The sequence below is a fragment of the Pollicipes pollicipes genome, unplaced genomic scaffold (assembly GCF_011947565.3).
Source record: "Pollicipes pollicipes isolate AB1234 unplaced genomic scaffold, Ppol_2.1 Scaffold_7231;HRSCAF=8579_pilon_pilon_pilon, whole genome shotgun sequence".
Taxonomy (NCBI): domain Eukaryota; kingdom Metazoa; phylum Arthropoda; class Thecostraca; order Pollicipedomorpha; family Pollicipedidae; genus Pollicipes; species Pollicipes pollicipes.
In genome coordinates this window covers 7286519-7312846 of record NW_023597034.1, presented here as the reverse complement: position 1 = coordinate 7312846, position 26328 = coordinate 7286519, and the positions used below count along the sequence as shown (strand labels likewise).

Genomic DNA, 26328 nt, shown 5'->3' with positions numbered 1-26328 from the left:
CGGCCGTCGTGACCATGTCGTCACATCACGGCCGTCGTGACCATGTCGTCACATCACAGCCGTCGTGACCATGTCGTCACATCACGGGCTCTTAAACGATGTCATTACGTATTGAACGGTCGGGTTGGCAACAGACGGAATGCTATCTGTCGTGTCGATAAGGCCCGGGGTGTCATTGTAATGAACTACTGAGCCATGTTAGTTGCCTATTCCATACTCATTGACTTACTGTAGCTTGGGAATACATGACAGAATTCAGAGCACCTTCAGAAACATCGAACGCCATTTAAACGATACTCTTTCTTCACGTTATGGCCGGAGGCTACGGCCCACGTTGAAATTGATCAGTACGAACCTGAATGGAAAGATCATGCCAGCCCGGAACATGCTAATCCCAAGCGCCTTTTGAAAAGTTTAGTGTTAAGCAATACAGTCTATTCAACTGAAGCTGAGCGAAATCCTGAACTTGGATCTAGTGGCCTCATGAAGAATACAAGTTGCACGGTCAGTCTGCAAGGTCTTTATTTTTCGTCCATGCACGTTTTTCTTTTATTTTGCGTGCTGCTGCCGAATGAATGGCAGCTTTCACGACATGGCAGCAGCAAAATGGCAGCTATCACGAAGCAATTGGTGGCATTCATGGCCGTCGTGTAGACACCAGCACGTGGATCTCTCACTCGTGAGAAACTCGACTTTGGTAAGCTAGGCTTCAATAGCAATTGTCTGCCAATTTACGGGTACGTATTGCCCTGTTATCTTTTTATTGCACAGTGGGGAAAACTCTTACGATGAAGCCTCGCTCTGAGATCAAAAAGATGTTGTGAGGTATCAAACCCAGCCTTTGATCCCCAAAAGAGAATCTACAGCGTAATCTGGTCACGTGCCTTGGGTCATAATCTGCAAAGCCCGATTATTCCTGGCAAAATATGACAGAGAACCTTACGGAAGTCATGTTTCAGACCAAGCTAGGTGCACTTCCCCTCGTGCTGATGCCAAGTCAAGTGAAGTCGATGGGTTAACAGTCTATGCACTAAAAGCTGAATTTGATTCGGAAATTAGTCACATAGAGACCAAGATCCTCACTTTAAAGGGAATGCTCTACATCAGAAAATAATGAAACAAGGGTGAAGTACGATGAAATAAGCCCTCTCATAGCTATTTGTATACTTTTAAGTGGAAAAGACTGCTACAGATAGCACAATTTCTTTATATAATAACTATGTTCTTATTTCGTCATGAAACGTTTGTATGCCAGACCTGCCTTGCGGCTCTTTGATCTCCCGAGGGGCGGCCTGCGGCGGTACTGGACGTGTGCTGATCCAAATATTGTTGGTGGTTCATCTTTTGGCCATTTCTCGTAGTGTTCTTGCATATTTATATGTGAGCTTAAAGCTCCTAGTTGTATTCACGTGCTCGGTTATAGCGTTATTCTTCAGTCTGCTCCGATTACAATGCTTGTTTCCGTAATAACTATGAAGAAGCCATAATTATCATGTCATGCATCACAAAACGTGACTTGTATTGTTCATCTGACCCTCTTATCCTCCTTTTCGTTTTATCCTGAATCCTTGCGACGCCCCGCTTGTCCAGAGCAGCTTGCATGCTCCAGCCACGAGTTGGCCGGGAGGCTTCCTGGGGCGGACGCGGGCAGGGCGCCCAGCGCACACCCCGCAGAAAATATAGTTGTCGAGCCGTTCACATCTGGCGTTCGTGAGCATGATTCCCAGATAAAGCGGCCGTCAATTCGCTCTCAATAAACGTTGTGTAGGGCACGATGGCACAATCAAACAAGGACGTTTTGAGAAGCATATTTGCTAAATAGAGGCATTGCTTTGTTTAGAGCAGTCTTTCCCACTTAACAGCATACCAATAGTTATCGGTGAGTTTATTTCATCATGTGTGATGCTTGCGTCAATACCTTAGCAAATGTACACCGTTCGCATTAAGAAGAGTAGGGCTGTAAATTGCACCGAATTATCTTCAGGATGACTGTTTCAGGTCAAAACCCCGTACAAATGTGAAACACTCACTTTAAGCATCGATCATGACGCATTTGAGCAGCAAGCATACATAAGCGGCGTGCTGTGCTAAGTGTCTCAGCTGTAAGTTCATACTTCCTTACACAATGGCGGCACCTGCCAACATCACCCAGTCGAAGAGCAGATAGAAAAGCTGCTTGTTCTCTGTGCAATACCCACGGTCATACGTTACAGACTATAGCGTGCACCATGTAACCCACAGCCCGCGCAGGCTAAGTGATTGTCCCATCAATTACCGTTGGAATGTGCTGCCGAATCTCGAGTTTCCTTTTCAAAAATCGTCGATTGAAACAGCCGAGGAAAAGCAGGATGAGGGAGTTGCGGCTAAACTATGGAAATGTAAAAAGGTAGACCGGCCTGGTACGTTGCAAAAGTGGATATTTTTACAAGCACCGACCGCGTGCTCATGACTTTTAGCCAAAGAAAAGCTCAACTCTTTAAGCGTAGCAAGGCAAAACTTGCCAGACATTTGCATACAAGCTGTTCGACCGAGAATAATTTGTATGCGGCATTGAACATTCATGTTATTTGTTTTCTTCTATTCCTTAAATATAGACAGGGTAAAATGTTCAATGTGAGAAAAAAATAAACACACGTTCGAGACCGGATGAAATATTGGTGCCCCAGCATCGCCGTAATATGACATTAGTGAAATGTAACGAAAGTATGCAAAAGATGTAAATAAAGTGAAAATCTACATATTATGTTATATGTTGCGAGCTACCACCATCCGCAGGCGGGTGGTAGTGAATACCTACCAGCTAACATTATGCAAATTATGCGCAGCGAAGCTGCCAAGCGAATGATTGATAATTAGGAGTAGGCTGCCCCCCGACCTGCGATGAATGCTTTACAAACTTATTGCTACATTTTCTGAACCGATCTGAAATATAAGATGCTGTGAACTAAACATAACGTCTAAATCATAAACCAGTTAGGTTAACCCTAGGTTGAGCCATGCGGCATAGACAATCGTGCCCGTTTCAGTGCCAATAACATTCCACCAATATATTACGCACTCCGCAAAACTCAAGTCATAATTGCAAACACCGTAAGCCACTGTCAATACGTCACTCATCGACCGAAACTGCCGGGTTGGGTCAACTCATAGGAAACCAATTTTCGACCAACGTTAGTTGTGACCTCTCACGAGTAGTACATCAGTATACATCGGTCAGTTAAATATCGCTTGCCTTTATCATATATTTTTTTAAAAAATCTTGTAGCATATTTCTTTGTTGTGTTTTCACAACAAAATATATCTTTACTTTTCAGTATCCTTTGTCTGTTGCGCTTCATGTTATCTTCAGTCCTTTTTTCAACCATCTATTTAATATTGTTTTCGTTTAACACCCTCAACACATTGATTAAACCCGTTGACATAACCTGCTATGGTGGCCTGGCTGCTGATGCTTAGTTTTTGGCATCATGTAAGTTACGCCACTTTATCGCTCCTGCATCTGCTATCGCCTCAACCATCCCGCGCCGCACAAGATGCGTCATAGTGTTACAGTAATTGTATTGGTGAACTTGCCTTACTGAGCATTTTATGCCACATCACCCTGATTTGTTTGAAACTCTAGATTCATATCATGGATGTTGCACTCAAGCTTTGACACCGTCTAAAGTGTATTTTTTTTCAAATACCGTTTGGATGCGGCCTGTTGTGGCCTCTGTCCGTCTTAAGGTATGTCTTGACCAAACTTAGGTACAACGCTTAGCCGCCGTTTTCGAGCCTTGCATCACTAGTTTGAGAGCACCTAAAGTTGTGCTGAAAATCGTTTACGTGCCCATGGTAATGGTCAAAGTTGTAGCTGTTAGCAACAAGCACCATTATCTGAATGAGATAATCCACCTCACGTGTCTTTTCTTTGAGTGTATATCACACGAGATGGAGCAAGAAGTCGAACAAACAAGCACAAGATACTTTATCGCGTCCCAGTAAATAAAGCAAGGAACAAGCAGCATGCTCGGTAAAATACTGGCTTTCTAATTGCTGCGGCTTCATAAGATTGCTGCAAACTATTTACAGCTCGCGCCGTTGCAAAAACATTGTCAGTCTCTTCCATGCCACGAAGCCTTATGCTCCCTGTTATATACTCGTTACACTGACGCGCACATTTAGGAAAACACGGATGGATGCGTCCCTTTCGTTGTTTCGTCTTGTCGCATTCGTTTCAGTGCGCTTGGCAACTCGCTTTTTTCGTTTCCCCGTGTTTCGTTGCCTTCTTTCACGGAAAGACGCTGGCATTCAGTTACAGAGTTCACCTTACATCGCAACTCGCTGAATTTAAAACGCGAGAATACATGCGTAACGTGCTCCGCGCATTGTTTTCTTTCTGGAGCATTTCTATGATGAAATGACTTCACATGAATTAGGAGGTAACTTGCAACACTGATATGACAGTCTAAAGCACTGAAAACTATTGTATACGTCACAGACCGCGTGCTTAGGCTTAGAAATTTCCTCTTCGATTTCGCTTCCCTTTAAGAGAAATGTATGGTCTCGCTGTTTGGTCACGCCATCCACATTTGCGCCGTCCAATATCTCGGTTTTAAAATAATAACATTGAAGAGACTTTTTGAGGCACGTCCACCTCTCGACCCGTTTGTGCGTGGACTGAGGACTCATTGTGATTTGAAAGTGTGATTTAATAAGCTAACGCATTTAGCGTATTTCAGAACATGGCATGTTTTCCTTTTGGTACCAAGAACAAAATGATGACGGATTGAGATCCTTAATAGTGCACAGATAAAAAGAATGTACGCGGTTATGTCATTGTCTGTTATGGTGATACAGCGAGTCTAACAGCGCAAAAAACCTTTTAATGATGTTTAACGCGAAGTATAATCTAAAATGCTGTTGGTGTTATACAGCATTTTAGATTACAGCACATGATAGCTTTGCAAAAATGCTTGTATCTCTATTGCCCAGTATGGCTGGTGTTGAAAATAGTGCGTCTAAGAACAATATTGTGCTGTTAGAAAAATGCCAGCTTTTTTCGGAAGGTCCATTGGCCACTGCATTTCATAATAGCTGCGCCCAGTTTAGACCTCAACTGCATCCAGCCCATTTTTCCCAATGTCTAAATTTATACGGGGTTGCTTTATCGCTGCTGTGATCTATAACGGTATAATTTTTGCTGGCTTTAAATGATCGGTTGTTAAGCGCTCCCTGATTAGCACCACCAATACCGACGGCGCGTCTCTGCCTCTCGGGAACTCCTAACATTACCAGGTTGTCAATTCCACGTTGCCAAACGAGCGAGGTTCGCTTGCCAGAGCTGGGCCGGATATTCCTCTTAACCCCATGCTCGGCCGCCACTGACTCACGAGAGGCCCCTCCAGCGGCGCGCGGAGAGCCCCGCCGATACAGCGCAAGGCTAACGAACGCACATTCACTGAACCAAATATTCCACACAAACCCTTCCCCCCATTGAAATTAAGCACCAGGAAGTCATAGGCGCGTTCCCCAGCCACTTCACACAAATACTAGCACTGCATTCGAGGCCGTGCAGCAGCTTATGCCGCGAACTTGGCAGCCGGGAAGTCGGGTGCGCTCGGCTTGCCGGCAAACTCTTTCAAAGCGCCGGCCGGTCTGGACCGAGGCGGCCGCCGTTCCCGGGTGGTCGCTCGCAGCCGTGGAGGCGCGACCCGGCCGGGCCGTGCTCGCGCTAGCGCGGCCCCTGGAGGCGGCGGCGAGGGCGCACTCAGACAAATTGAGGCGGAACGGCCGCGGCGCAACAGGGGAGAACACTTGGGTCGGCCCGTGCAGCGCCCTCTGAGGGGCAGCACAGATGCCTCGCGAGGTCAGGGCGCTCATGAGCTGGCCAGATGCAGATTGTTCGCCCTGGCTCATTCTGTTGCAGGTGTTTTCCGGTTTTGTATCATCGCGCAACGCGTTCTCAATGCGCAGATGGACATACAGTGCGACAATGCGGTATTGCCCGTGTTGCAAAAGGCTCCCTTGCTTCGAAACAGATGGGTCGAGGAAAGTTTTGGGCATTTTTCGAGAACCGTTGCAGTTACTTTACGGTGTTAATGTGCCACTTCGTCCAGGCAAGAATAAAAAGCGAGATCCCAGGTTTGCATTGAATACACAGTCTAGCCCAGCCCGAGCATGAAGTCGTTAGTTACAAAGCGCTTATCTCAGTCTAAGCACACAGATAGAGAATGCGTGGGGTTGCGCAGGGAAGCTTTTGCTGATAACTACCCGGGTGTGGAGAAACTGTGTTATATAGGCAGGCCTAGTATTTCAAGGAACATTTCTCTGAAAGCAAAAAACATTTGCGCATTGGTGCACTTGTGCATAATTGCGTTATCCCGGGAACTGCTTTCCATAGGCTCAAAAATACGCTTTCCTTATGGACATCGCAGATTCTAGTTGTTCTTTCACATGTCTCTAAAACTTTACCGTGGCTAAAAGTGGCAGCGTCTGCATGCGCTCATATGACTTCACATTTGCGCAGGTTCTTCGTTTCATTGCCGCTTTACACTGAGTGATATGCATGTTAAAGAAGCATCGACAAACACTGATTGCTAGCAACGGAAATATTTTACCTTGACATGAGGTTGTCAAATGATGCGGACAGATCGTAGAATATAGGAAAAAAGTCACAGATATCTTGTTATGATCACGTTCGATGACAAAACGTGTTAACAAAAGCTCACCTATCACGCTGCAGATCCAGGCCTTTGAAGCGAGGGTTGTTGTAGGTCTCGTTCAGCGTGGACCAGCGCTCTTATTTATGTTAAGGCGACAGAGAGCGGAGAGAAGGCTGACTGGCCGGTGGATACATGAGCGATGACCACAGCGGCTACGTGCTCAAGCAGGATTGGTTGGAGTGCAACGTCATGTGCATGGTGGTTGAATGGAGCAAAATATTAAGCCGTAAACCCTTGACGTTTTCAGTATTTTTTCAATGCAAGCAAGCAGCATGGGAATTCCATGCGTACTCTCATCATGCATTGTTCTTTTGAGGCTGCCCTCAAATGTACAGCATGCCCTTGAAGTATTAACGTCCTTTGTTTAACACCGAACCCCGTTTTTACATCATGTTTGAATCGATAAGCCGTGAGAGACACCGTTTTGGAAGCGCAGCAGCCTTTCAAGCATTACGTGTTGATAGCTCTTACAATTGAGCTCCATTTCAAGCAGAGACGGTTTTTGAGAGATATCTTTGAGAAGTTTGTCGGCCACTCGGGACAAAGGAGCCATATAACGTCGGCCACGCAGGGCAAATGAGCCGTTTTTTGACAGTACCCGATGTTTGCCTGGATTCAGTTAGAGCGTGGTTTTGCGTCACAGCTGTTTACCTTTCATAATGTTTGACACATTTGAGCGAACATGAAATGACCAAGAAAAAATGAAGGTAGAAAGTATGGGCACTTGCCTCCAAAGAAACTACCATAAATTATTCGTCAAAACATCATAATCCTACTAATTGAGGTTATGATCCGCTGCCTATAGTAAACACAAAGGCGAATAACAGGTCTGCGTGTACAGAATCGACATCACGCAATTAAATGCGGGTGCTTCAATTGGCCTTTGTTTTTAGTTCAGCCGCCGCCGTTCGAGCAAGCGACGCTGATTACTGTCTTTCTCCTCAGGCGGCTGACAACATCGCTATCAGCGACGGCAGCGTTTCAGAGACGCGCGTTTAGGGCTCGTAAATCAGGCATTGCAAAATATATAACAAAAACGTTATACCGCCATGTAGCTGAATCAGCAAAATTTAACGCTTCCTACAAGTTTTTTACTTTCACCATACGTGCGAATGCCCTCAGACGACCCCCTCTCTTCGGCATCTCGAAAATTAAGCGACCTGGAGCCACGAGAAATACGACGTTGGAAACTATTTCAAACTGTACCAGATGGATGTGACTGATCAATGGTGAATGTGAACTTTTACAGCTCATGTCAGCTAAAAGTTGCCAACGTAGCACTTTATACACCCACGTCTATGATCTCGGAACACTGTGGATGTTATGACAATGCGGAACGGTGCAGATGAATAGCTTAAGGAAAGTTATATCAGATAGGCACTAATGGACAGTTGCACATGTGACCTGTGGTATGTCACGTCAGGTCAAATGGGAGACAAGTATGATATCTTGATATGATATGATAGGATATATGCTAAAACTGTAAGATGCGAGCAATTAAGGCTTGACTTGTGCGACATTCAAAGGGTTCAATCCGGTTGCAGATACGACAGTTACACTCCGCTCCACCTTGAATAACCTGATCTTCAAAGCAGCCATGATTATATTAACTCTCACATGATTCACTGTTTGTCATAACGCGGGCTGATGGGGGTTGATGCGACCACTCCGCTGTTTTCAAACTAAGTAAGACAGAGACTAGCGGAAAATACCCGTGGATAAATTCGAGCAAGGTCTCGTAACTAGTGTGATGACATGCATGCTACTAGCTTAAGAATTGACCCAATTATGCCAGGTCAAAGGCCACATTTGCCCTAAAATAACGTTTTTCATTTTAACAACATCATAAATACAAGACCATGCCTTTTAGCGGCACAAAACTATACAGGTATGTTTCTCGTTCAACTATTAGTACTTTGGTGTATATTGGTCTGTGTTTTGAGCATCCGTTTATGATGTATTATAAAGCAATGTCCCCCCATCGCGCGCGTTCCACGACTTCGTCGGTTGTCGCCCGCCGTGGCGAGCAGTATCCTAAAAACCGCCTCTGCCACGAAACCGGAAAAAAACCAGGCACACGCTTTTGGTGGTCATCACGCACAATAATTTACCCACTAAATAGATGTAGACAACTGGACATTTGAGCGCGATTGTAGGACATGCCGGAGAGGTATCTTAAAAAGGCCTTAAGGGGGGGGGGAAGTTGCATCGCTCTCCTATTAACTGACTAAGATTAATGCACTTCAGAGGATATCGATGAGGACAGGAGAAAAGAAAAGATTTTTGATGTGCATTTATGCGAGAATGAAAGCTATTTGTCACTTTTGACACGAGTGCCACCGATATGCGCTTAAGAAACAGGTCATGGACTCTGCCCCGTCGGAATCAGGAACGTATTTTTACAACATATGCAACGGGGATGTCTTCAGCACTATGTCTTCAAAACCATTGACGCGTTTTACCAAAAATGCCTAAAATATACGTTTTAACACCCCTTTATAGGGCAGAGCTTAAGACATGGCACTTGTAGTTTTGCGTCTCATTGCCGTATACTTGAGTTCAACATTAACATTTTGGGTACAAAATAACCGTTGTAGTCGACGTGCCCAAAGCTCTCCCCGCAAAGAAACCCCTAACATTTGGAAACGTGGTGTTGTCTAGTAAGAAATTTCGTCTTCAATTCGTTTGGCATTTTTGACCAACTCTTCGGAAAACAAGCATGGGCGATTGGGACCGTTAAGTATATGTCAAAATTGGACACTCTCTGCATTTTTCTGCATCCTTAACAAACACAAAAACTGCTCATGGACGTTGAAAAACATTCCATTCAGGTATCTATACCCACTTTCAAAACTGGCACGCCGATTAGATCCATTAAACACACCTTATCGTACGCTACGTTTTCCCAAATTTTCCACTCCTGATTACTCAATTGATGTTTTTGAGCACAATATCTATGAAAAGACAGTTAACACCTCTGTGGTCATTTTGGCCCCCCAGACGACACAATCGGCGTCATAGATTTGGAGATATTATGGATGAAATCGGCACTGCATAAAATCAGAGCGATATCCACCTGATGTTTGCCTGCTGCTCACAGCTGATGCCCATCATTAATTAAACATGTATATGTTACAAAATGCTCGTCATGAAAATTGGATCAAAAACGTTCTTACCAAAACAGACCTATAGCATTCACCTTGCAATATTTGTATGCAGACCGGTAAGCCCGCACTTCCTCCTCCCCTCCCCCTCCCCCTCCCCCTCCTCCCCCTAGTCCCGCATCTCTCTTGTTTTTACCAAAGATGGCTCTTGACAGGGAATAGCAATCAGCTTAAAATCTTCTCACCTGCTGTAATTCTGAAAATCCCGGCTGTTTCCCTGCGCAAGGGAGACGTTTTTTTTTTCTTCAAATGAGTGACGAAGTTTGAAAGCTCTACACACATCAGAAGCGTGGCAGACTGTACCGCTGTACCGAACTGCTAAGCGGCACAGCATGCATTCCCTGTCGGTGAACGATGGCCAGCAAGGCTTCTCTCCCAGCCAACGTTGATCCGGGATCTGATGGCTGCCAAACTTGGCCTTATCTGCATATGACTTTGAAATTTATAATCAACAGCCAAGAGACGCTGTGGGACGGAGAACCAATGGTGTAGGCGATGTAAAATGTGAGCACGTTAGATGAGCATAGGCTTGTCCAGAACCATTTCCATTTACGAAAGAAAGAAATGAGGCGCTTGAGAATTTTACTAAAAGAAAAAGCGAAAGAAACAGACACCACCTGCCCCTCTAGTCATAAATCTCCGCGTTATGCTGCATGCTATCCAAATCAGATACAATTTAAGTCATTTTGTCAACTACACATTAATTGTGCGTGTGTTTGTGTGTGTCGTTATGTGTGGGGATGCGTATGAGACAGATATACCCCTGTTATACAAATTTCGATGCACAGCGTGGTTTCCGGACGGTGACACGTTTTACCTGTACCCGAATCACCGATCAGAAATATATTGCAGATACATCACGCATAAACACAGAGAACCAAGTGAGACAGCTAAAATCAAAAGAACTGAGTTTCTAAGGAAACGCTTTCCATGCGTGACTCGGCTTCGCGTCATCGCAATCCAGTGGACACATCCATCCCCAGCGACCATTGAGATATCTTCGCAGAGCAAATGCCTGCGCAGGCGAACCGACACCCAGTCGTTGGCAGGGGCCGATACAGCGACAGGAACGCGTTATCAGTTAGTATCAATATCATTAGCTCCGCACGCACGGCGCCTCATTGAACGTCGACTCGCGTGACCGCGTGGCCACGCTGGCCCGGCACAGATGGTGCGGGGTTCTCAATATTCCGAGGCCGCGTGCACACACCAGCGCCGACGATCTATTGTGTCTCGGCGCGACCATTGGCAGGGACGTCAGGGGTCGGAGGTCACGTGCTGACCGCGAGTGGGCGTCTCCCCGGGGCATTCACAACTCAGACAGAGGCGCGAATAGCAGCCACCGAGGTTGGCCGAAAAGCAAGAGGGAGGGGGCAGCTTTGGAGAAAATTATCGTCCGTGGAGATGCAGACTGGAGGTGGAAACATCCCGTACTGAGAAAATCAGCACCGAGTGCCTGGCGCTGCACGGAGAGCGACGAGCGAGGATCAGGCTTGCCCTCTGTTGCCAGCTGCGCGACTTCTCCAGAAGCAGCCGCTGCTGGCGGGGATGACAAAGGAAGCAGCCGCCGAACCGCCGTGCTTCCTGAGACTGAGGGCTGACGTTTGGACGGGACCCTAGCTGAACCCCGCCACAATTCACACGCGTCAGGTTGTGCTGGCCTCGGCGCCGCATGCAAGCTCACCGACTGTGGAGGCCCAGACTACATGGCGCCCGTGATATATCTGAGACTCAGTGAGATAAATGGGTGTGTCCAATTGCTCGAGCTGTTGGCACGACTGCCAGCTGCGGCTTAGAATTCCCTCGGAGCCCAGAGCTGCCAGTCGTTCCCAGCCCCATCATGCCACCGATGGCAGCAAGTCCGCTGATGCATTCATTAGTATGCATTATGTAACGTACAGCGGACAAGTATTTACATGGAGTAACGCCGCAGACAGATGTAATGGGATAAGATATACACGGAACAATGTCAGCCCTGGTTATTTATTATTAGTGTATTATATTCCATCATTATATGCGTGTACATGCTCGGCGTTGGTGCAAAGATTGTTTTGGACATTTCCCATGGAAATAAACCTGCTGACCACATCTGCGATTCGCAACAACGGTCTCCCTGCCGCACCATAGGCAATCTGGCTCCTCTCGGGCTCTTCAGGAAGTTGTTGAGCAAGCAAAACTGCCAGCGATAAGGCGGCGCCCGCCCAGCATCTCGAATCCCTTTAGACTGCAGTCTTTTCGAGCGGTCTGCAGCGCAACCCAATCGCCAGTGACGTCTGACACGTTCCTGACCGTGCTAAGCTGCAGCGGCCTCATAATTCCGAACCACTCACTCCGGTGGGCGGCAGTAGGAGGACGACGACAGGTTTCATCGCCGGAGGCTTGGCTGTGACGGCCGCAATCGCGCCTCTGGCAGCACACTACGGGTGCTCCTCGGCAGCAAACTGTGGCCCCGCCGGTCCGTCAGAGCGCTGGGAGAACTGCTCAGGACGCTGTTGTGCACCACCGGTATCTGTATCAGCATTGGGTGCCTGGTATCTAGTGTTGATGCAGACATGTAGAGTGCGCATGGATGTTACCAGACGAAACAATGGGCAGCATTTGCTCTTACGCTCTCAGTGGGGCCCTTGTGTACTTATGCCCTTCGCATAAAAAACCCAAGGTCCATTGTGTGAAGAGCCGCCCTAAAAGGCAGGTCCTGAGCGTACCATGTGCGACTGCAGCGCTGGCATCAAAATGGCATGCATCAAAGCGAATGCTAGCTGACGGAATCTCATTAATCACGCCAATTCCATATCACACGGCGACTAAGACCTTGTGTGGAACCCTCCGGCCGGGTGCAAATCATATGTAACTTTCATCTCTTTGTAAGCGGAAGATATTCAAGGAAATGATCAATTCCCTTTAAGGAATTAAAGCGACTAAAGATGATGGCTTCGTTACCAGTTTAAATCCCACCTCCATGCCTATAATCCATTTCCAGCAAGCCGGAAGTGCTGCCCGGCTCGACTCCTCATTGACCCCAGCTTATACGTAATGGCTACAAATTTATACTTTTCAACCTGGCTGCATGTTTGCGTTTCATAACCCACCACTAGCACCATGCCGAAATGTATTCATAAGCTAGTCTGGAAATTAATTTTTAGGGCTCAGATTAAGCCAATACACAACTTCAAATCCAAACCCATTCATCCTATCTCCTTCAGAAAATGGAAATGAAACGCGATTTAGTCCAGCACAACAAAATTTGTGCTCATGATAATCAACACCAGATGATCTTACTTAGCCTTATTTCTGACTGAATAACAAATCCAACGCTCGGCTTGTGACCCGCAGGCGGGCGCCAACCGTTTTCCCACGGCTTGTGACCATCAATCGACAGCTCTTTTCTCCGCCAAGTTTTAGCGATAAGCGGGTCAGACCACTCCCGGCCTGGCGTCGCCTCTGCAGCGCCCCGGCGATCTCTGCGCTGACTCCATGACCTTTGTCGGCAGGCGCCATGACCCCGGCTCGGCTGATCGTGCTGCTGGCCGTCTGCCTGTCGGCAGTGCTCTCTACGGCCGCCGCTAAGGCCCTAGAGAAGGGGATAACGTTCCCGCAGTTCGAGGGGACCGGCGACCGCCAGCTAGACGTGAGTACTGGAGAGAGGGTGTGGGGTTGAGTGTAGGGGGTGGGGCAACAGCTGTAAACATGAGTAACAAGGTGTGCTGTCATGGCCTTGAGATTCATCCCCAAAACGTTCTACGGGTTTGGATTTGGCACGGATGAGCGTGTCCAGTCCAGGTTGAAAGACCGGCATCCGCAGAAGGTCGGTCAGATCAGAGAAATGAGGCAATCTCAAGTAAAATATCACCCAGCCCCTGCGGCATCGGGGGCTTCAAATTTCGTCGCATCAGCTGTGAGCTCTAGGTCCGGGCGTCAGGAGTCTCATTAAGCGAACTGATACCAGCAGCTCAAACGATCCGGACTCGGGTAAACTGTGAACGGAATGGGCCATGTGGGTATCGCAACCAAGCCAGATGAGCTCGAAATGAGGATTTAGGTGACCGATAATGTTTCCTATGTCATGTGAAGACAATATAGCATGCTTAGTGAACATCGTAGCAAGCTGAGGAAATTTGGTAGTGATATTTGCTGCCCGTTTATGAAAAGAGATGGTAAGGAATACAGTGATGAAATCGGATGTACGGTAGGCTAGGCCACAGCCGGTTGGTGACTGACGCGCTACGTATGCCCTCATCGTGCATACCTGTCACCTTGGCCCTTTGCCTGCGTTAAGTTAAGGTCTCCTTTTCACAACGAACCTGTAAAATTTTTCCCGTAACAACGTAATGTCAAATAAGTGGAGCGCCCAGGTGCTCAAATACACAAGCCCTAATGGCGCGTGGTCTATGTATTTCAGGTCATCGGTGCGTTCCTGAACGAGCAGCGCGTGAATTCAGAGAGCGTTCTTTAACAAAGCCCTCACCCAGGAGTGAGATGCATGCATATCCTCTCAGTGCGCATTAGTGTAATTTTAGCATACATCATTATCCGCTATGCTGCCTGCTTTGGCAGCGGTCACTTATTTATGTCGTGATAAAGTGCTGCTGCTGGTAAACACAGTGGCGAAACACTGATGCCAGTAGCTAATGCAGTCTCTCCTAAAACGCCCAGGTTAGGTTAGGTTAGGTTAGGTTAGGTAAGGTTAGGTAAGGTTAGGTACATACCCCAGTCTGGGCATCCCGGCTCTTCTGCACGAGAGATCGTGGCTCTCCTTGCCCGCTGACTCCAGATCAGCGGGGGCATAACGGGGTGAACTTCTAGCATTGTGAACTGGTGGGATCAGATGGAGAGACTCAGGGTAATGTTGGTTGGATTGTTAACGTGCATCGCCGTGCTCGCAGTTTTGGCATTTTTTCAGTTTCATACGCTTTACGGGCACATCCAAGATACTCTATTTTCCCGGACCAGCGAACGTAGTCATCACCGGTATTCACAAACATGATGTGCGCACCTTCATCACGCATATCATGTTTATGCATCTGGGTGTGACAACATCCAAGTCCTGCCGTTTATTACGACCCTGACTCCAGCGCTGAGCGGCGTGGGCGCAGGGATGTTTTGCACGAGCCGTCCAGGTAATGAGACAGGTTCTCCGTTAATCAGAGCGTTCCATGCCTGGGTGTGAGATCGCACGACACCGACACCGATTTGATCGCACGACACCGGCCAGCAGCAATACCTGGACTGTGTTTACCTTGAATGGCAGGGGACGCCACGAGCCTTACTCTTTTTCTAGAAGCACGAGATTCTACGCACACGTGACTTTCGTCCACCTGAACCAAGACCTACTGCAAGGCCTCTTTAAATAGGAAAAATATCTAAGCAATTATTGTATTACATAATATATTGCTCAGTGGTATAAATAAAAGAAGGCCAGGGCGTCTTAAGGTAAAGCCCTATGTTCATGGGCCGCACATAGCCGTGCATACACTTCTGTTCAACCGTCGACGACCGATGCTGACCACGTCGTCAGTCGATTACCGACAGTGAGAGGAGCAACTACACACTGTATGGATTTCCCGTCTCTGACCGGGCATCATGGCGGCCGTTCCTGCCATTGACAGACCCGTACAGCGCCGTAGGGCCTGGTCTTTAGTCGATAGCCAAGGACAATGAAACGACAATAGCATTCTCGGCACACGCTGTGCATGATCCGTTTAGCCAACAACATAACCCCGTTGACAAATCCGATGAACAGTTTTGGGGTTTGTAACTAAAACCCATATCCAAACCTCAGTTGCCGTTTTTAGCTGGAGAAAGTGCAAAATAAACGGTCATTTTAGCAATATATGAGCAACATCGCTGTTAACAAAGCATTCATTATACTGAAGTGTTCATGCAACACGAACAAAACGTAGTTTCGCGAAGAGCACGTACAGCAAAGGCTGCTTTCACTTTCCAATGCGCAATCAACAGTTAAACATTCATTGGGTAATATTGCATTTCTAGTTGCAAAGGTGAGCCCCGGGTATTTTTGAGTTCAGTATTATTATTTCCAATATGGTATAGTCTCATTAGATATAGACATTTATCAGCAGGCCTTAGACGCATCACTGAGAAGCGCACAGTATGCCTTTGCAGCATACTTGCAAAATGTTTTCCTGCGTACCTAATGGGAACTGAAATGAAATTTTCATGCCGCTGGAGGGAGATGAATTTCAGCGAAAAACGATAAAAGCTAAGTTGCACACGCTATTCAATATGTGTTTGGGGGCTGTATCACGAATTTACATCCATTGCATACAACGCTGTGCCGTTACCCGTAAGTCTTCCACTTAATTTCGTAGTCTTATAAGATTCAGTAAGCTATGTAGGTATAAATTATATTCCATATGGTGGATCAGACCTTCCACTGTCAAGTGCACAACGTAACGAATGTTTGCTTGCAACATTGCAACACACTTTGCAATATGGATGGTACTCCTTTTTAGCTTTTAACATTGCAGGCAATGAATGAATTATTCTTAACTTTCACGGGGTACACCTGAATTGATATAGTTCAAATTTTCAGTACCGAGTAAGTCATTCTTTGCGACATGGGTCGACATAAAAAAGGTCGTACCATGACACGGAGGAATAACATCAAGAGGTGTAGTTGATGCCAACAAAGGGCATTCAGCGGGCTGATAGATTCAATATCTGTGCATATTCACGACGGCACAACCTTCTATTAGATGCATGCCCTTTTGTAGGTCAATCAAGGTGAGTGACGGCAAGGCAGTGGACCTTGGGTGACCTAAGATTACCTTTATCGAGTTTGAGGAATTGCGTTTGTTGTTCCATGCATTCGCGAGGAAGATTTAAGGCTAGCTTAAAATCGTTTACTTGCGTAAGTGATGCCTGGCGTGCGATGTGCGATGCCCGCTCAACTGAAGCCGCTTACATGTAGATTTGATGCGCAATGTGCGATGCCTGTTTACTTCATCTCGATTGCATGTGTGAATGAAACGTGATGCGTGATGCCTATATGCTTGAATTCGTATGCATGTACACGTATGTTTGCGCATTCTAAGCATTAGATAGGCGTTGTATCGTGGTAATGGCTGGAAGCCGCTCTTTGCTTAATCCATTAAAGGCTGGTATCCTGTAAAAGCTGTGGCTTGCTGTTCCAAAAAAAACGAAAAATTGAGTAGAATCATCCGCAGACAACTTTAAATCTACTTATAGTATTGTTTCGATAAAGGCATATGGCCAAAATATCAATCCAGCTTTATCTCCACTTTCCTGGTTTTTTCTCCGAGGAAAAAGGTTGTTCCTGCTTTTTTATCTATCTTTGATAAATCTGCCTCCCAAGGTTTTTGGCGATGTCCTCTTCCATTTCAAGGTCCGATTGCAAGGTGGATGTTTCGTGCTATATCAGTGTTTTGAGTGCCAAGCTCCGAGTATCTCAGATGACGGAAACAATTACCAAATGGATACAGCCATGATGTTTTGTGTGTTACACACTGTGAAGTGAGGCACATTGGTAGAACGAAACCCCGACGAAGGCACGACAAACAGTATACATATTCAGTCATGCGCGCATGCGCAACCACCCCAGAATGCGGCGCCCGGTCCAGCTGCACTCAGCGGTGCAGGGTTCGCCTACAGTGCCTCCGCACCATTCGCACTGCCCCGTCCTTAAAGTCTGAACATCGCAAGTATCTGGCAGCTATCCCATGATTCAGTTTTTCCTTAGGGTGCTGGAAAAACTTCGCCAGTGCACCAAAGTGCACCGCCTTCTCACCAACGTAAAAACACATCATGTGAGGATAGGGGTTCACCATCCTTTTCTGGAACACAACCAAAAAAACCCATCAGCTTAAGGCCTTCCGCCTCAAGGAGAGCAGTGCCCTCACTAGCTTTCACAAGTTGGAGGAATCCGACGTGAGTGAGTGTATTGCATGAGCGCGTCCCTCACGCGGCGACCTGTCTCACGTTTTGGCGCGCACTCTGCGAAATTTAACAGTGGCACTTGATTTTCAACTGTCACTTTTCAAGGAAAAATTAAACTAACGATCACAGAACCTCACAACAAATGCCGTTCTCACCTGTAAATACCGATTTTCTCCCAGCACACCTTCTTTGAATCTTCCTCGCAGCCTGCAGCGTAATACCAGCACAATTTTGCTAGAAAACAAACGTAGCACGGTCGCCACATTTGCTGCTTGGCGCCCACAGGAGAGGCAGTATGAAATACCACTTTCTGTGTTTATTTCTCTTATGCTCACTGTTGTACGTGGAGTATTCGAGGGAAAACAATGCTAGCCGAACTTCCAGGCAACGAAATGAGTTATTTAGTAGTTCAAACGAAAGAAGATGAAAAGATTCACGCATCTACGAATAGATGACAGCTCAAACACGTCTGATATAATTCATTTAAGCGAAATTCTCCGATGCGTCGGGTCAACGCGTTAGTCCCTAACGGCGGCAAGATACGTTCTGGGAGAAAATTAGCTCGTCGGCCCATCTTCTCCCTGGCAAATCTTCAAATAATGATGGGTGAAGTATATATATATATATATATATATATATATATATATATATATATATATATATATGTATATATATATATAAATGTGTGTGTGTGTGTGTGTGTGTGTGTGTGTGTGTGTGTGTGTGTGTGTGTGTGTGTGTGTGTGTGTGTGTGTGTGTGTGTGTGTGTGTGTGTGTGTGTGTGTGTGTGTGTGTGTGTGTGTGTGTGTGTGTGTGTGTGTGTGAGTGTGTGGTAAGATGAGTTTTCTGACTTACATGGTATAGTAAGTAGAAGAAGTTTACCAGACTTGTCCTCGTGGCACCTTAAAAGGCCGTGGATCGCGCCTGGAAGACGTCACTTCTGACGCACGCGCTCCAAACTCGTATGAGAGTCGAAGACGCACAGATCTGAAGTTGTACGACAAATCGGTCTGAATGCTGCCTACGTCTTTGAATTACAAATTTAAGACCTAGCCACGATTTTAGTCGTAATCGAGGGAATAAAACATGCGCACCAGCTTTGATGTCCCTCTTTCGTAGGCAGTCGCTCCCATGACCACATTGCGTGAGCTCTACGCGTCATTTGTAGTGGAACGATTAGCCAAACACCGATATGTAACCCAGACTGCCCAATGTCGGAAGATATATCGAGGGGATGTGAAGCAGGCCATGCACATCCCAAATTAATCACAGATTCCGCTGACGAGTTGACAGGCTTTACCCTCGAGCCTCCAGGTAGCAAAGTTTTGCCACGGGCTCGAGCGTTGAATAAAAGTTGCCCTAACGAGGCACTGAAGACGTTATGGGATACGCGGTATGGGGAAAAGTTTGGGAAAAGAAAAGCATAATGCTGTTGTGAATTGGGTGCGCTTCGATCGCTCGTAAACAAATCCAAAGCGGAAAATAAACACAAAAATGAATTCCTTGTCCCTAAAGTCAAATTGAATATTGATATAAAAGCACTGAATATCACACAAAAGCTTTGGGTGCATGTTTTTTTTTTTGTTATACACAAAAATGAGACCTGTTTTTGTCTCGTTTCGCAGAAAACGATTTCTGGTCCACTGGCCAATGGAAATAAAGTAAACTGCACTCTTTATTTTTCTTTGCCATTTAATAATGATAATGTAAGAGCCAACCACCAAATTAGCAACACCTTTTGTCCGGTTACGTTAAACAAACAAAAAAACGCAATTCGCCCATCCGTGCGATTCAGCGTTTCAAATTGGTTTGGTCCGACGAAAATATGTAAGGGATCTCCAAACTCCATTGAACTCTTGATGTCTGTTCTGCCGGGTAATGCGTCGGGCCCACGTGGTCGCTGGCCACCTCGGGTCAGCCATGCCTCGAATGCTGGTGCGGCCGCGCCCGCCAACAGAATAATCCACTCCGATGTTGTTGCGTCTGTGGCGGCACCATGGCGGCGGACAGCGACAGTCGGCGGCGTTAGAGTGGTCCTCTCGGCAGGGCGCCGGGCCGGACCCGCTGCTCTTGTTGGTGCCCGCCGGTGACACCGGGCCGGGCTGGGTCGATGACAATCAGGTGGTGGCGAGGAGGGCGGGGGCGACGTATACCGGCGGCAGCAGGGCGGGCGTTACAAGGGGCAAGTTCCGTGGAGGGAAAGGTGGAACATGCGGGACTGCGAAAGCGGGTGATCCTGGAAGTACAACTTACTGTAACCCAGGCAGATATGTTCCTGGTTGTCCTCAGTCCGATTTTTGATCAAGGTATTCCAAACAAAGTTTGTCACAGGTAGTTGGTTACATAGCCTACACAAATCTGGTTAAGTTCTCTGTCATTTCTTTTGCAGCAGCTCTCAGGATGCTGTCTGGCAATTATTAGCAGCACAAAAAGGCAGTCTCAGCCGACTTGCCTTTGAATTGTGAAAGTGCACCCAACTGTGCTTTTAAGGAAATCGTGCTTTACGATTTTGCGTTCAGATACGCAAAATGATGGAACATTTAGTGGAAGTAAACATATTAGAGAGTGAAATTATTTGACAGAGGAGTATGTACAGTGCAGACCAAGCAATGAAAAAAGACACGTGAAAACCATAAAGTGATTGCTTGAAGCGACACGATCTCGGAACATAGCTCCGCGGTGAAATCCCTGCTGACCTGCCTCCATGCCGCCAGGTGATGGAGGACGACGGGACGGCCGAGACGGCGCTGCTGAACTACCTGTACGCTCGCCAGATGCTGCGTAGGCTGCGCAAGAATCTGGACGTCTCAGAGCTGCAACAAAAGCGCTCCTACTGGAAGCAGTGCTCCTTCAACGCTGTCTCCTGTTTCGGCTAGTTGGCCGGTCGCCAACAGCGGCGCTCGCGCCGCCCCAGCCGGAGAGCCGCTTCCGGCGACAAAGGCGCCCTCTGTCTGTTGACCTGTTCCGTGGGATTCGATGCGTGCACGCCGTTCGCCATTGCCAACCTCATTTCCGACATGGCGGCTGCTTCGTGCTGGGGGTGAGCTAGGCGGCTGTGACGCTGGGAAGCTGCTGGCCTAGGGATTTCGAGCTATGCACTTCTCCCAAAGGGCATCATAAGCTAAGTGGCATTACCTGGAAGGGTGTTGTAAATGTGCATTTATTTTCATAACTGTCTCAGCATGTGCATAAGGCTCCACTTAGCTCCAGTGAAAGGACATGGACTTTGCACAATAGGTGTGTAATGAGCCAAATATTAATGACCCCAGGTGGTTCTGCAGTGCATTCTGGGTGTAACCAGCTTGTTTTGCCAAAGCCATTACAGTTCTGTCTGAGGCCCTGGTTGTGCTTCTGGAAATACATAGCCGCTCTCTGAACATGACTTTCCAAGATGCATCATAGCGTTACAAGTCGCATCATAGCGTTCCAGGCTGCATCAATCGGCGTATCAGTATGGGCATGATGCCGCTGTTGGGCGCTCGGGGCGTACTTATTTGTTATTGTATATGCATATATGCAATAATATATATATATATATATATATATATATATATATATATATATATCAAAATGGCATAAAACATATATTGTGCATGCATATGCACTTAATTTTCTATGCATCGCCACAGGCGTAACGTCACCGACAACACGCCTTTTGCGGCGTTAGATGAGAGAGACGATAACAGGTGTTAAAGTCTGTTAATTGTCATCGCGTGGACGACGCCAAGAAGTCAAGCTATCGCAGCCTGCTCGACAACTGATGCACATGAACCTGATCGATGCGTTGCTATTGTCGGGCTGCCTGGCCTAGCTCCGAGGCCCTCCACTGACAGGGTGGGAGCTAAGCGTGGAACTTTGACCCCGGGCGGCGCAGCGGTAGCGTATGTCTAGGTGGAATTGAGACCTCACTACGTTCTTTGGAGAAAGAACGTTGGTTAAAAACGTTGATTTTGCCCCTTTTTGAAAAAGCGTCGGTGGCATCACTTTTCAAGCATTTTGCACACCTCCCGTTTGTCATGTAATATGACCGGTCAAAAAACACCGACGGTTATTCGAGGAAGCCGACGAGACGCGCTTGACGCGACAGTTTGAGGTAGCAGTCGCCCCCGTCCCTGACACCCGCGTCTGTCAACCAAGGGCTGCACCAGTCCTATGCACCACTCTGCATTTGTCACGGCCGACCACCGACGCCGACCACCGCCGATGGGAAGCTACAGCCGTCCCGGGCGAGCACCGCCGGCCCTGGCGGGGGCGGCATCACACACAGCACGTCAGCTACCCGGGCCAGCACCGCCGGTCCTGGCGGGGGCGGCATCCCACACAGCATGTCAGCTACCCGGGCCAGCACCGCCGGTCCTGGCGGGGGCGGCATCCCACACACAGCACGTCAGCTACCCGGGCCAGCACCGCCGGTCCTGGCGGGGGCGGCATCCCACACAGCACGTCAACTACCCGGGCCAGCACCGCCGGTCCTGGCGGGGGCGGCATCACACACAGCATGTCAACTACCCGGGCCAGCACCGCCGGTCCTGGCGGGGGCGGCATCCCACACAGCACGTCAACTACCCAGGCCAGCACCGCCGGCCCTGGCGGGGACGGCATCACACACAGCATGTCAGCTACCCGGGCCAGCACCGCCGGTCCTAGCGGGGGCGGCATCCCACACAGCACGTCAACTACCCGGGCCAGCACCGCCGGTCCTGGCGGGGGCGGCATCACACACAGCACGTCAACTACCCAGGCCAGCACCGCCGGCCCTGGCGGGGACGGCATCACACACAGCACGTCAGCTACCCGGGCCAGCACCGCCGGTCCTGGCGGGGGCGGCATCCCACACACAGCACGCTGGCTCGTGGTGCGGCGTTAGGCGCAGATAGCGAGGGCGTCCGACAGCTGCTGGCGTTATCTTAATCATTTTCTCCGATACTCTGCATTATACATTCCGGGCGATGCCACAGCCGTTGAGCTCCTTCGAGCAGGCAACTGCCGCAGCGAAAGCGAGTCAGCGAAGCGGGGCTCCTGAAGTCTGCGAAGCTCGATCACGGCCAGGCAGGGTTTGTTCACGGACGGTCAATGTGCGGCTTGCGGTTCTGATGGTCTACTCCAGCTGCGGCCATCATATCTCTGAAATGATATCATGAAGCCCAAGGAAATACGTTCCGCGGCCCCTGTCCCCCCCCATATTTTATGAGCTGATAATGGATGGATTTACGGCAGCTTACCAATCGCATGCTTCTATGAAAGGAGTGTGCGAGGTATTGACGTTGCATTTTATGTCTTCGTGCTTTCCAAATCGTGCGTCAAGCGATATCCATTTTCACGTAATGCTTGTTCTCAACTAAAACTAACGGTTTTGACTCGAGTAAAAGATACGAAAGGAGCTGAGCGGCATCCTGACAACGTCGTCACCAAGACCAGCTGTTATGTACGGTACCTCACACAGGGAACACATACAGTCAGTCGTGTATTACCGCCCGCGTGGCAGGCGGTGATGCACGACTGTCCGCGAGCAGAACAGTTCGAAAGCCACTCACTATGCCAGAATGAAATGCACCTGGGATGGGCTTTCTTATTTAAGTTCCGGATAGCAAACAATTCAAAATTATATGTTCCACAACACTGGCGTTGCAGACACACCATGCTCTTGACCAGCGGTTCTCAATGTGTTAAGTAATTGCACAAAAAGTGACACCAATGCACATAACCTTACCCATGCTTGTGCGAAGTCCATGCCCGATCCACCCTTTAATCGTGGTACATTAAAGTTACAAAGTCGCCAAATGTCAAGATCATGGCACGTCATGGGGTGACATTAGATGAATTCAACATTGCAATGCCGAGCAACTTTAAATAACGTGAATACTGGTACGCCTTGACCCGAATCAGCTCGACTCAGGGGATATGAAAAGTTAGACACGTCCAAAGCGAAACTGGCAGAGTCCGGCCTGATCTGACAGGATAATCATGAAGTGTGGCTCACTATTACCGGAGCAAGAGCTATAAATCCTGTCCATGGCTGGTGACTGTTTAAATCTTTTTGGAATCGATTCTCAAAGTTACATAGAGGTGTAAGACACGAAATTGACCCTGGTAAATATCTTTCTATCACGAGAGCAAGAGCTGTAAAACACGCTTAAGGGTAAAGTCTGTTTGAATTCTTGCACTGGAAGAGTCATCTGCTGGGCCGTATCCCAACGTGAAAGCGGAGTCCCAGGGTCAGTCACGGATCAGCCTGCAGTCATACGATTCCGAGAGCTAAAGGCGCATCGTATGTAGGCAGAAAACCGCCGGATTAAGGCGAACCATCAGTCGGGGACTATCCGGGAAAATTTTTAACTCAGTCTGGAAGTCATTGTGAAGTCAATCAGGTCGCTAATCCATTTCACGGTGAAACTGTTATTAACCGCTGTGGAGAGGCGCAGCACTGCTCCGTGGATCGACTGTCCTCAGGACACGCAAACGATTAATAGACCCCCTTCGTATCTCGAGAGCCACGTGTCCGATCTGATCCCGGAAAATGACACCCAATTGCTTGAGATTCAAAGGACATTTCTGCACAACAAAAATTCGAGAGTTTGTAAAGGTCGGATAAGCGAGAGAAAACGGTGGGAAAACTACACATTTTCAGCATTTTTAGGGGGTAAATATGGTTTCACCAATTTTATGTCGGTTTCATTGGGCCGACAATGGTATGGGATTGCATAGTATGTGTAATGTATTCCGTCCAAACAAACTCGATGGCGTTCCCAGGGGGCTTTTCACCTTTTAATGTTTTGTTGTTGAGGTTTCTATTCTTCGAGTTGAATGCGTCCTTTGGCGATGCGGACTACGGTAGATTCAGGTAGTCTGAAGCAGGTGCCCAATGGACCTAGCGACCAGGCTTCCACCATGACTGATTTCTAAAGCTGCCACTGTGATTTGGGAATTTGCCACAGGCGATCCCAGTTAAGCCCAGGACGAGGATATGGTCCGGTGAATTACGGAACTACTTATTACATGGCATGGGATTCCCTCACGATTCGCCAATGGGGTATCATGTGCATGCGCGTATATTGACACAGCATAAAATATTAATGGGCGTGCCCAGGACATAAAGATGGGCTGCTATACTCCGAGCATCGACGTTTACACTCGGACGCTCCGACGATCGCCGGTCGAGGGACCGTGCTGGCACGCTCTGCGTTTGTTAGCGCTCCGGCCACTGCGCTGCGATAGGGTGTGGCAGTGGGATCCAGTGTCCGCCTCAATCCACACCCGAAGCACAGCTGGATCCGTTGGTGAATGGGGAGCTAGTTGTCCTCAGGCTGTCAGATAGCTGTGGTGTTGTCTCAGGTTAGTGTAAGATATGGTTTTTGTCAGAACGTTTGCATTAAATATACACGTGAACCTGAGATGCCAGTTCAGTGCCATCCATACACACCCACCCCTTTTCACCACTTTGAGCCCCACGCCATTTTCAGGTACATCTTCTATCGCGACTTATGCTATTCAGCGCATAAGCCTTAGCACCTCTTTTGCGACCGAAACAGAAATCCACAGCCGTGCAAACCTTTTAGACTATGCTGTTTGGTCGATTGTTTCCAACTGCCGCGCAGTACCTCCAAAATCCTACCTTACATCCGTCTCTGTCTCAAATATGGGAATGCGGAATACAGCTATGCTGACGGTTCAACACTCGGTACACCCAACAACACCTGATGGTCCTCACCTGATACCCAACAACACCTGATGGTCCTCACCTGATAGTCAACAACACCTGATGGTCCTCACCTGATAGTCCTCACCCTGAAACTGTCCCTGTCAGTTGTGTCATTACATGTGGCTCATGCGGCATCAGCACAAGTATTAGGGTAGTCACGCTGCAAAACTCTCTTCAAGGCGAGTTCATTTGATCAGTTTCCGTTTTACGAGAAATTAATCCAATGCACATTACAGCACTCACGTATGTAGTAAAGCTTGAAAAAGCTAAACCAACGCGCCTTCCGCAACCTTTCTAGGTTCACCTCAGTTCAAAATTGAACATTGAAAGTTTGGCAAGGTTTAAATTAGAGACTGGGATTCAGTGCAATCTTTTTAAAACTGTAGATGTGCCTTGTAAAACAGCGTAGGGAGGGTGCCGATAAACAGCTTTACGTGTCCTTGACATACATGCTTATTGCCAACGGCCAGGATAACCTGCAGTGATCGGTTGGCAGCTAACCTATAAACTACGTTTCAGAGAGCTTGTTCGGTCATCCTGTGCAGTGGTAAAGTCAGGGTCTCGTTCAGGAAGGGGAAATCGGGGAATAAGGACTATCTTAGTCAAGAGGGTCCCCCTTCCTTAGTCGCCGTAGTTTTTTAATTCGAGGAACTTTGTAGGTTAGGATTCAATTGCGATGCTTCAAGGGCCAGTTGTCATGTTTCAGATGCCATGTGGGCCTCTTAAACAAAAAAAAGCAATACTCGGGCACTTTTCACGTTTACATTTAACCCGTGTCGGGCCGGGGGAATCGACTCCACCCTACGGCTTTTCAAGCACAGCTCTAATGCAGCAAAATCAAATT

At 47.8% G+C, this 26328-nt stretch overlaps 1 protein-coding gene across 1 annotated transcript; it reads left to right on the top strand.

The window, feature by feature from the left end:
* Window positions 1–13364: 13364 nt before the first annotated feature.
* Window positions 13365–21162, top strand: LOC119110577 (prohormone-1-like). Its single transcript, XM_037234452.1, has 2 exons — window positions 13365–13496; window positions 20500–21162. Exons 1-2 carry the CDS (start codon window positions 13365–13367, stop codon window positions 20659–20661), a joined length of 294 nt encoding a protein of 97 aa, XP_037090347.1. The 3' UTR covers window positions 20662–21162.
* Window positions 21163–26328: the final 5166 nt, after the last annotated feature.